Here is an 11,683-nt window from a genome sequence, read left to right as displayed (position 1 = left end):
TGCTATAAGAAAATTACCGTGTTACACAATATTGAAGACACTAGGAATACAAAGCAATATAAGAAAGCACACGAACACTTGTTACTGTTAACAGAGCAAGGAATAATGTTTATGAAAATGATATACAACATGGCAAGAATGCACGATAACACACACTAGATTGGTCACTCGTTAACGGTATTAAATGGGAAAAGCATGAGTAACTGAGAGCGGAACGTGATTAATGGACACCCCTGCATAAGCCCCTGCCGAATCATTACAGGCTCCGAAACCTGCTTTTCCCACTGTGTAATCACCCGGTTACATTCACAGATATCTTTCAAGAAATTGGTTACTCCATCTTGCGCTCCTAAAGTTTCCAGAATGCCCCATAAGCCCTGTTGAAGTACACTGTCATAGGCTCCCTTGATATCCAAAAAAGCTAGCCATAGGGGTCTATGTTCCTTTTCAGCTATTTCAATGCACTGTGTTAGTGAGAAAAGATTGTCTTCTAGCCTCCTATGCTTCCGGAACCCATTTTGTAGCTCTCCAAGTACCCCCTCATTCTCTACCCATGCCTGCAGTCTGTCCTTTATAATCTGCATAACCACCCTGTAAACCACTGACGTCACTGTTATAGGCCGGTAGTTATTTATGTCAGCTTTGTCCCCCTTTCCCTTATATATCATTCTCATCCTACTTAGCCTCCATTCGTCAGGTACTTTACCATCCATTAGCATTTTGCTCACCACCTCCCTTAATGCTTTCTTAGATTTCGGGCCCAATTTCTTTATTAACATAATTGGAATACCATCGGGGCCTGCCGATGTGCTACTTGGTACCCTCTTCTCGACCCGTTCCCACTCTCTTTGTCCAAGCGAAAGCAGTGGGTTGACAGGGCTATCCCTCTCCGACATACTGCATGTACCATTTCTCTGTTCTGTAAATTTTTTCCTTATCATGGTTCCTATATGTTCCATTGCCTCCTCTCCCTCTAACCGAGTACCTTGAGCTGTTACTATATACCTCTGCTCTAGGCTTGTCCTATTACCCAAGCAGTTCAGATGTTGCCAGAATTTCCTAGCTGCCTGTTTATCTTTTTTATTGCTTATTTCTGACAGCCATTGGGACCCTTTTGTCTTGATTTTCTCGTTGATCAAATAGGATGCTTCCCTTCTGCATTTTATGTAGTTTAACCATTTCCTCTCTACTTCTGCTTCCCGTTCTCCCTTACTTTTGGAATACCTGTGTTCCCTGGAGGCTTCCTGACATTTCTTTATGGCCTTCTTAACCTCTTCATCCCACCAGCTCTTGAGTTTTCGTATCCCTTGCCTTGTTTTCCTGACTCGCGCCAATTACCTAGCTCACGCTCAAACAGTCTCATTAACTTTGGGTAAGTCCAATCAGTTTCCGTACCCTCTGATATTTCCTCTTCAATGTGTTTGGCCGCTATTTCCACTTGGTCTTCTGAGTAAAAAATCACCTCTGGCATTTCCTCACACGTCGTTCGTGCTTTAGTTTCCCTCTTAAAGCTCAACTTGACACGCTTGTGGTCGCTACATATATACTTCTGGAGCCCTGTACAACTATAATCATCGTACATCTTATGCGACATTAACGCATAATCTATTGTTGAGTGTCGACCCTCTACCTCCCATGTTATGAACCCGTCACACTTTTCAGTAGAGTTACAGACAACTAAGTTTAGCCTCTCACACATATCCAGCAGCATGTTACCTGTGGAGTCTGTGTACCCATCCATATCTTCAACATGTGCATTCATGTCTCCTAATACAATTATCTCACATCCTTTTCCCAGCTCATTGATGTCCGCTGCTATACAGTCCAACATTTTTTTATTTTCCTCTTTAGCATTTGATCCTGTCCAAAGGTATACAAAGCCTAGAAGTGTTTTCGCCCCTGCTACTTTTCCTTTTAGCCATAAATGCTCCTTGCATTCCTGTTTGACCCTTTGCCAATTTGTATTTTTATGAATGAGTGCTCCAATTCCCCCGCCCTTTCTGCTACCCTGCACTCCGTTGCAGTATTCCCATGTATAATCAGGGTTACAGGGTGGTTGTTCCATGTCCCTAAGATGTGTCTCTACAAGCCCATAAACCATTAAGTTCTCCTGCCTTAGTTGTTCTTCGATTTCCTCCAATTTCAGCCTATTTCTGCCACCTTGCATGTTAATGAACCCTATGTCTGACTTAATTTGGCTCTGGTGCTTATTCCTGCCGCCTCTCCTACAGTACCGAGGTTTGCTTGTTTGTGGCTCCTGCCTCGAATCGTCCACGCCTACACTGCCTCTTTCAGGGGTCTGGGTCCCCCTAAAGAGCTGTTGTATGGCGACCCATCCTGCCCCCTATCCTTTTGCCAGTGGCACCACTCTAGTGAATGCCATCCTGCACAAAAGGCCGGAAGCCGGTTCCGTACACGTTCCTGTTGACCTCCATCACGCTGTACCCGAGTCGTCCGCTCAGACTCCTAATGACCCGATTGGCCTCAACCACCGTCATTTCTACCTGGTAAGTCTGGCCATGGACCTCTGGGATAGTGCATATGGTCACATGCACCCTCCCGGAGGTCTCTCTAAGCTTACTCAGCCCAGTCTCAATGTGCCTCTTAATGTCCTGGCTTCTCCCCTTAAGCATTTCATTGAGCCCAGCATGCATAATGACCAAGCTGTCGCTCTCCGTGCTGTCCCCTACCACTTCCCGGGCCTTGGTCATTGCTTCCGACATGCCCTTGCCCGCTTGCTCCTCCACCTGTACTCGCCCGTCCGCCTTCACTCTCGCCATCACGCCTTGCTCGGCCCTTCCCATGTTGGAGTCCTCTATCACCAGGACCATTCTGCGTGCGAACCGTTCGCCTCCAGCCTGTGTCCGCTGCCCCTCCCTTCGCGCCTGCTGGCGGCCCTGTGGCTGCAGCGTCGCCTCACTCGGGGGGTGTTGCGCTGCTTCACTTTAACTACGCCGATTCACCGGCGGCGAGCTGACGACCACTTCCTCTGGCTCCCTGCCTCCCACTTTGCCTTGTTGGATCTGGAGGACAATACCAATTGCTGTCCTCCAGATATTGGGCCTTGCCGTTGGGTGCAGAAGTTGGCCGAGGTTGAGGAGGACTTTGAGATGAAAACTGCAGGTTTATTTACATTATTTACAGTGAGAGTACAAAGAAATTAACAGTAATAAAGTCATTATGGGCCAGCAGCAACTCGGACGCTGCGGCCCTTGGCAAGAAGCTCGAAAGAGATGAAGGAATGCTCTGTTGCTGCTCCTGGCCTCTGGCTTTTAACCCCTTCGGTTTCTCGAAGTCACGTCCCGTTCGACCAATCGGCGAGCCCGCTCAGGTGGCGTCATTTTCGGCCAATGGTAGGCGCCCGTGCGAATGTAAGGCACACCCGGCGCAGAGGGTCGCCCCATTGTCTCCACATGTCCGATGGAGTATTGCCTTCCTCTGTCCATGTCCGAGAGTATTGCCTCTGCGGTATTGCCTTCCTGGTCTGCAACTGCCGTCACAACGGCGGATGGGGGGGTTGCTGCCAGGGCTTCACGGTGCCTTACAGCCGTCTTGCCTCGCGGCTTGCAAGCGCACAGCGGGGCCAGCCGCAAAGCAGCTTTGCTCGGGACCTACGTTAACTGGAACCATGCCAGGCTCCCGCTACACTTTCGGGAAGAGTCAAGCAGTGGGACAACAGCTCCACATGCGGCGCACGAGGTGGGGGGACGCCAACTTGTTTGGACGTGCCGCGCCTCGGGAACGTGGTAGATGTGCTTCTGCGCTCCTTAATTCAGTGTGACGCGATTCGATGTGGTCTGGCGAACTCGAACTAGGCTCAGGCAAAGGTCCCCTATCTAACGGCCTGTAGGGTCTACCCTACTTTTTGAGTTTTTGCCACCGCTTTGATGTCCTGACCCGACATTCTCCGCTGCCCGCGTCTCAAGCGCGTCGAGTCGCCTTTCCAGTTCGGCGCTTCTTTCTCTTCCTCAACCTCGGCCACGGTTCTTACTAAGTGCGCGGCCTGGGCCGCCTCCACCTTGACGAAATTGTCAGCTTTCGCCTGCAGTGCTACCCGCTTCTCCTGCTCCTCCCCCAGGTCTGCCTTAAGCTCTTCGAATTTAGCCACCCAATTCCCTTCCAGTTTTTGTACAGCTTCCCTGACGCCCTCGCACGACCTGCACGTGAAGCTAGACCCCTCCGCGTCTGCTAAATTCTGTAATTTAGTCTCGTCGAGGAAGCACCATCGCAGGCACTCGTCGCACTGCACTTGCTCCCTTCCCCCGCGGCCTTCACGTTCTTCGATTTCATCGCTAGGCCTACGTCCCTAAGCCCAACGAGCAAGTTCACCAAATCACTCAAGCAAAGCCAACCTCGACCGCTATCCCAAACAAAAATAAAGAATTGTCACTCCCTACCCCATGTAAGAATCCGAAGAGCTAGCTGAAAGAATTAAATAAGCCTATCAAGTAGGTCCCTCCTACCACCTAGGCCTAACGGGGGAGCCGCCAGACCTAGACAAAGCCGGTACGTTTACTACTCTTAACAAGAATTCAAAATTTGCGCCCCTACTCCATTCAAAAGAAAACACTTCAAAACACTAGATAATAAAGATAAAAGAGTATTTAGCTACAAACGAAGTCGCTGAAGCCTCGCGCACAGGACCGTCCGCGAGCCGCCTCTCGATCTCGATTTATGCGCATGGTCTGAGGTAGCCACCCTATCTGAGGTATACGCCTCGTGCACCGCCTATGGATGGATGGATGGATGTTATGAGCGTCCCCTTTGGAACGGGGCGGTGGGTTGCGCCACCAAGCTCTTGCTACTATGCTGCCTAATATTCTACCTAGGTTAAACAATGAAAAAAAAAACACTATGAACTACCACGTCCAAATTTTCTGATCCCCTATTGCGAACTGTGCTTTTGTACGTCTCCGTCTTTTGTCGTTTCCCTACTTTTCTTCCACCAATCCTCCAATCGCCTCTTACTAATGTCTATTGCGGATCTGTTTGCTTTACCACTACTCCCGCTGAACCCAAGGGCTTCAAGGAGGCCAGTGGTGCCTAAATCGACCGCGGGGTAGACGTCTTCACAATCTAATAAAATATATATGCTCCGTCGTTTCCCTAGCTTTACCGCAGCAAGCGCATGCTTCTTCTTCCTTCTTATATCTCGCTTTATAGGTGCGTGTTCTAAGGCATGCCGATCTCGCTTCGAAAAGTAATGAGCTTCCCTTTGAGTTATCATAAATGGTTTCTTTCCTAATTTCGTTTTTTCCCCTTAAGTAGTTACTCATGGCAGGTTTCTTTTCCATTGCCGCCACCCATGAGATTAATTCAGCCTCTCTGACTTTCCGCTTGACCTTCTTTGTAGCTGTGTTGCCCATGGATGGAAACAACTTTATTTTGAATCCGGCAAATTTGACGACCCGGGCTCAGGTCTCCCATGAGGGGACTTCGAGGCCTTGCCTCGTCGCCGCCTCTAAGGCTTGCCGGACAGCCCACTCTTGTGTCTTGAGGTTGTAGCTGCGCAGAGCGGCGGCCCACTTCGACGCAAGAGCCTCCGGAGCTACTGCCATTGTAGCTGATGTAACCCGACACTCCCACAACATGTGTGACAGCGTCGCTCTAGTTTCCTGACATAATTTGCAAAGAGCAGTCGGGTATTGCGCGGGGAAAATGTGCTGCAATCGCACCGGACTGGGGAATGCTTGTGTTTGCAATTGTCGCCAGATGACTGCCTGGCGACGTTTCAGCATGGGGTGAGGTGGGGGCAGCAACCGCCTACCTAGCTGGTAGTGCTTGGTGATGTCATTGTACCTGACCAGGCGTTCTCGCGTGTTTTGAGCCAGGAGTTCCGAACTCGAAGAGGCGGTCTCCGATTCTGCGCGGCGGGTCAGTTCTCGCGCAGAGCGGTGTGCTCGTTCAAGTTAATGAGGCCCTCATCGGTGGGGGTGGCGCCCTGCGCTGGAAACCATATGATCGCGGTGTTATCGAAGTGCTGTCGACCAGCTTTCCTTAGAATCTGGAGAGCTTCGGAGGAAATGCGCCCTTGCGCGTAGTTGCGAACTGCGGATTGCGAGTCGCTAAAAACTACCTCGCAGCATACTTGCTGGTAAGCTTCCCAGTTCTTCTTTTCCTCCACTGTGAATCAATGTTTTGCCTGTACAGATACCTGAACACTCTCCCAGCCCATTCACTTTCTTCCATATTCTTCAGCCGTTCTTCATACTCAATTTTACTGCGAGCTTCCCTCACTTCAAAACTAGTCCAGCCCATATCCCCCTGCACAGCTTCATTTGTAGTCTTCCCGTGAGCGCCCAATGCGAGGCGACCCACTGACCTTTGGTTCCCGTCGAGTCCTGATTGTACCCCTGATTTAAAGCAAACAACCGCATTTCCAAAAGTAATTCCTGGAACCATTACTCCTTTCCACATACCTCGGAGGACCTCTTCATTATGGCTGCATTTCTCTTCCCCTTGACTGTTATGGTTTTTTCCCGTGTTTCCATATATCCATTGCCTTCGTTTATCCATATACCAATAAGGAAAGAATGTAACGTGTGCAATGGCATCATTGACATCAGACACATGCTGGCGGGCTGTCCCGCGACTCTCGCCGACCCCGAAGAAAAATGGCTTTACTGGCACAAGTTGATAACGAGCTCTTCATATCAGGATCAGCTACGGGCTGTCCAGAGGGTCCACGATGACGCCAGAAGGCTCGGCCTGGCGGTGCCGACGTGGACGCGGCCCGCCTCGGTCTGAAAAGACCGGGCTTCAGGACACTAATAAATTTTGTGAATGAATGAATGTATTTATATTCTGTTACCCGAGGTATTTCTTGGCCCTGTATCTCCACTGTCTGTTCACTGTTTTCATTGAATACCATAACACCTGATTTTCTAACACTAAATTTCAAACCTTAATTGTTGCATTCCTGTCCACAGATATTAGCCAGACGTTGCAAATCACTTTGCTTGTTAGCGAGCAACACAGTGGCGTCCGTATAAAATAAACCTGGGAGTTGCTGCTCTATTACTGTACCTGCCTGTTTGTATGAGAGATTAAACCCGATATTACTTCCTTCCAGCGCCCTCTCCATCCTCACCATGTACATCATAAACAGCAGCGGGGATAAAGGGCACCCCTGCCTCAGTCGCTTGTTGATATGAACTTTCTCCGCGCTCCTCATCCCTTCCCATTCAACGCAAACGGTATTTTCTAGATAAATCTCTCTCAAAAGCTGTAGACAACTATACTATACAACTATAGACCGTTTCATCGGGCGAGGACGATAGGGCGCGCGGAGAGCCTTTCCTCCTCTCTGGCTTGGGCGATCCGGCGCGGCGCTGCTTGAAAGTATTGCTGTCGCGTGCTGCGGAACGATTTCGAGATGTTTTAGATTTTACTTGGGGAAATTTACGCCATGTTCGTTCATATAAGGTCGTCAGGGAAGCCTTTCGGTGCATCGGCAACTACTGTAGACGGAAATATGTCTTCGGGGCGCAAAAATGTGACGCGCATTATCAGTCGCGGTGCGTGTATGAGTTGTTTACTATTTTGCTTATATTGATTTTAATGCAACAAAGAAAACCGGCGTCTCTGTATTACCAGCATTAAATGGTAAATCAGCTCACTGTCTGATCGATTAGCGTAGGGAGTAAAACATAAAACATACGAGCGCATGCTCGTGCACGGCCAACTTAAGGCAACCACGAAACATCTGAGCGGCAGGCACCAAATATTTGTGATACACTGGCATCGTTCTCACGCATTTCAAGTCTAGTGTGCTTGAAATTACCATATGTCTACGCCAGCCTTGCTGCATGAGGCCCATGGCGCTGCTCAACACAGCGATCACTGCATGCGGTTGGTCAGCCAACACGATACATAGAGAATCTGTGCGCTTCGGCATTGCCTTTTTGGCCTGTATACAGGCATAGTAAATGAGAGGGTTCGCATAAAAAGAATGCGATGGATATTTTTGAGCGCAAAATTTCCGTAATATGTGTCAGTACGTCGTAGAGAACTGAACGAACACAACCGAAAAAAAAATTCGGTTATCATCTTCTTTCTCTAAAAAGCAAGTTAAACGGGCTAACGCCGCACAACGTTTATAAATATATAACCGCTGATGCCGCATGCTTGGACCATGCGCTATATAGAACAAATATATCTGTAACCTAGCACCTACTACTGCTTAGGACGCTCGCGCAGTTCGTGAACGGTCGCTTTCCTGGACAAGCTTAATTCAGACTCTAAGGTATGCTGCTATTACTAGCCAAGACTATTTTATTCATGGGTGAAAACCTCATCCATCCAACCAAGTAGTCACGCAATGTAACCTGCATCGAACAGTTTGAACGCTTGTCAAAGTATAACAGCACAGCTCCTATTCTAGCAGAACGGTGCCCACGCTGTTACGATCGTCGCGTATTTTTCATGGCTCCTAAACCGCAGCTTAGAAATAGAGGATAATACTGCAATAAGGTCACATTAGTGATTGGCACATTCAGAAATACACAATTCATCCGCGCACACATCGCGCTGCGTGTTCCGTCCACCTCAACGCCAGCAGAAATTCCGGCCATGACGCCTTAAACCACTTCAGCACGTCTCACAGAACCGTTTACCAAGTAGAAGACGCACGTCATACTAAACAGACCACACGACCGCGAAAACAAACGCCAGAACCTACCATGCAAAAGACCGCTTTCACCCAAGCCAGTATGGCGCTGCTCATAGGCGGCGCCACTGCGTTCACAATATGGCGGCGCCTGTGAAGAAACGGTCTATATTCAAGGAGCAAAAGCCCCCAGATTTTCTCTCTTGTGCTTGCTCTTACTCGCGCTTGCGCACAAATGGCTGGCGATCCCTCAAATTAACGTGTCGTGGGAATTCGGGCGCCCTACACGAGACGGTCATTTGAGGCACAGATTTTCTCAAATATGGTGAGAAGCTATATGATTTGAGGGATGCCTCGTCGCTCAACAGGGTGGCAGCGTGGTGGCTGCCTTGATAGCGAGGGAGAGACCATTCGGGCGTCTTCCCTCAAATGACAGTCTCGTGAACCTTACATGCACATTCTACGGAGCGCACACGCGCCACTGATACCGAACAGTTATCAGCCAAACCTAAGCAACTCAATTTTTTCAATATCGTTATGTGAACTTTCCTTTCGTAGACCTTTTTCACCTCAACGACCCGCCGCAGGTAGCATGAAAACGTAACCGAAACCAATGCAATCTTTTGACGCTGCCGGCCAAAAAACATCGAAGTCAAAGCCAGTCCAAATCCGCATCATTGAATCGCGTGCCGCTCCTAGTGCTCGTGCCGGCTGCTCGAACACCACACGAGTCGAACACTTCGGCTCTGGCATGGAGCGTTGGCATAACGAGCAGAGCTTCCCGTAAGCAGTCCAGCCTTCGTGACAAAACGCCTGGCCGCGACGTAAAAAAAAAAAAAAAATGGCGTGGCTATTCGCTAACGAAGGCCTGGCGCATGACAAGCTCACCGAGCCGGTCAAGGAGCTCTCGGAGAAATGGAAGCTGCTGCCAGCGTTCCTCAAGATGCACGGCCTGGTGCGACACCACATCGACTCCTTCAACCACTTCATCAACGTTGAGATCAAGGAGATCATGCGCGCCAATGAGCGCATCACGAGCGACGCTGACCCGAGTTTCTACCTCAAGTACTTGGACATCCGCGTGGGTAAGCCCAACACCGAGGAAGAGTTCAAGGTCCACCTGCAGACGACGCCGCACGAATGTCGCCTGCGGGATATGACTTACTCGGCCCCGATTGTGGTGGACATTGAGTACACCCGCGGCCAGGAGCGGGTGCTGCGCTCGGACTTCCCGATCGGCCGCATGCCCATCATGCTGCGCAGCGCAAACTGCGTGCTGGCCAACAAGACCCACTTCGATATGGCCAAGCTGCAGGAGTGCCCATACGACCCCGGCGGCTACTTCGTCGTGAACGGCGTCGAGCGCGTCATACTGATGCAGGAGCAGCTCTCCAAGAATCGCATGATCGTCGAGGAGGACCGCAAAAGCGGAGTCATGTGCCAGGTGAGGATACCACGTCGTGCAGCCTGACGTGTTCCTCGAGCGAGCGACTTTATGCGCGACTGTTTTATTTTTCGCTTGTTTCATACTAAATGGTAAAGTTCAATGGTGCAAATCGGGTGGTTCGGGACATCTTCTGTTAACTCTTTCTGGTGTTCTCAATTGATACCACCGCAAAAAAAAAAAAAAAGAATGAAGACAAGAAAAGAAACGTCCTACACAATTCATGAAATAATGTAAATATAAAAAGTTCGGCCTTCGGCGTGAAGCCAGCATAGTGCTGAGGCAGTTGCCAGAATATTAGTTCGAATGGAGGAAGACAACAATTGTTCTGCTGAAAAATCAAATGCACGAAATCAATACTAGCCGTAACACTCATTGTTTAACTTTAGGACGTCGTCAGCATCAAACAAATTGGGCATCTGCCTTCATAATTTTATTGTACAATAAAAATATGTTTAATATAAACTCAAGAAAAAAAAAGTGAGCTCATTTTGCAGTGCCTGAATTTAATGCCACCAGGGCTCAGTGGTTATAACATCGAGATTGGGAGTATATTAGGATAATCATCATCATCAGCCTGTTTTATGTCCACTGCAGGACGAAGGCCTCTCCCTGCGATCTCCAATTAGCCCTGTCCTGCGCCAACCGATTCCAAGTAGTGCCCGCGAATTTCCTAATTTCATTGCTCCACGCACCTAGTCTTCTGTCGTCCTTGATTGCGTTTCCCTTCTCTTGGTACCCATTCTGTAACCCTAATGGTCCAACGGTTATCTAACCGGCGCACTACGTGACCTGCCCTGCTCCATTTTTCCCTCTTGATGCCAATTAGGATATCGTCTATGCCCGTTTGCTCTCTGTTCCAAAGTGCTCTCTTTCTGTCTCTTAATGTTATGCCTAGCAATCTTCGTTCCATCGCTCTTTGTGCGACTTGTTCTTGTTCTCAACTTCCTTAACTTGTTCTCAAGCTTCTTTTTCAGTCACCAAATCTCTGCCCCATATGTCAGCACTGGTAAAATGCACTGATTGTACACCTTCCTTATCAATGATAATGGTAAGCTTCCAGTAAGGTGTTGGTAATTTCTGCCGTATGCAATCCAACCCATTTTTATTCTTCTGTGAATTTCCTTCTCATGATCAGATTCCCTGTGATTAATTGACCTAGGTAAACGTACTCCTTCACAGATCCAGAGGCCGACTGGCTATCCTGAATTCTTGTTCCTTTGCCCAGCTATTTATCATTATCTTTGTCTTCTGCTTATTAATTTTCAATCCCATTCTTACGCTCTCTCTGTTAAGTTCCTCAATCATTTGTTGCAACTTGTCTGGATCGTTGCTGAATAGAACAATGCCATTGGCGAACTGAAGGTTGCCGAGATATTAACCGTCGATGTTTACTCCTAAGCTTTCCCAGTTTAAAAGCTTCAATACTTCTTCCAAGCATAGCAGGATAAATCTTCTTCCATAATAGGGTACATCATAAAAAAAAAACAGCAGTTGGCAACCAAGGCATGCGGACCGTGCGGGGTTGTTACTCTGCCAGCCAATCACAGAAGCAAACAAAATCGTCATGCGACCATTTCAAAATGGCGTCGTACTTGATACCACCGGAGCTTCTACCGAAACAGTACCAC

At 48.7% G+C, this 11,683-nt stretch overlaps 1 protein-coding gene and 1 pseudogene across 1 annotated transcript in view; one reads left to right on the top strand and one right to left on the bottom strand.

Moving 5' to 3' along the window:
* Positions 1-2,309: 2,309 nt before the first annotated feature.
* On the bottom strand, positions 2,310-3,415 carry LOC142588629 (uncharacterized; annotated as a pseudogene).
* Positions 3,416-9,277: 5,862 nt separating this feature from the next.
* Polr3B (RNA polymerase III subunit RpIII128) overlaps positions 9,278-11,683 on the top strand; it is a 47,596-nt gene continuing 45,190 nt past the window's right edge. The window contains exon 1 of the mRNA XM_075698445.1: positions 9,278-10,052. Within this exon, the coding sequence (XP_075554560.1) occupies positions 9,450-10,052 (603 nt within the window). The 5' untranslated portion in view covers positions 9,278-9,449. The remainder of the gene's footprint in view (positions 10,053-11,683) is intronic.

The sequence above is a fragment of the Dermacentor variabilis genome, chromosome 7 (genome assembly GCF_050947875.1).
Source record: "Dermacentor variabilis isolate Ectoservices chromosome 7, ASM5094787v1, whole genome shotgun sequence".
In the NCBI taxonomy this organism is placed as follows: Eukaryota; Metazoa; Arthropoda; class Arachnida; order Ixodida; family Ixodidae; genus Dermacentor; species Dermacentor variabilis.
The sequence above is the reverse complement of the archived record's forward strand: the minus strand, read 5'-3'. Positions and strand labels throughout refer to the sequence as shown.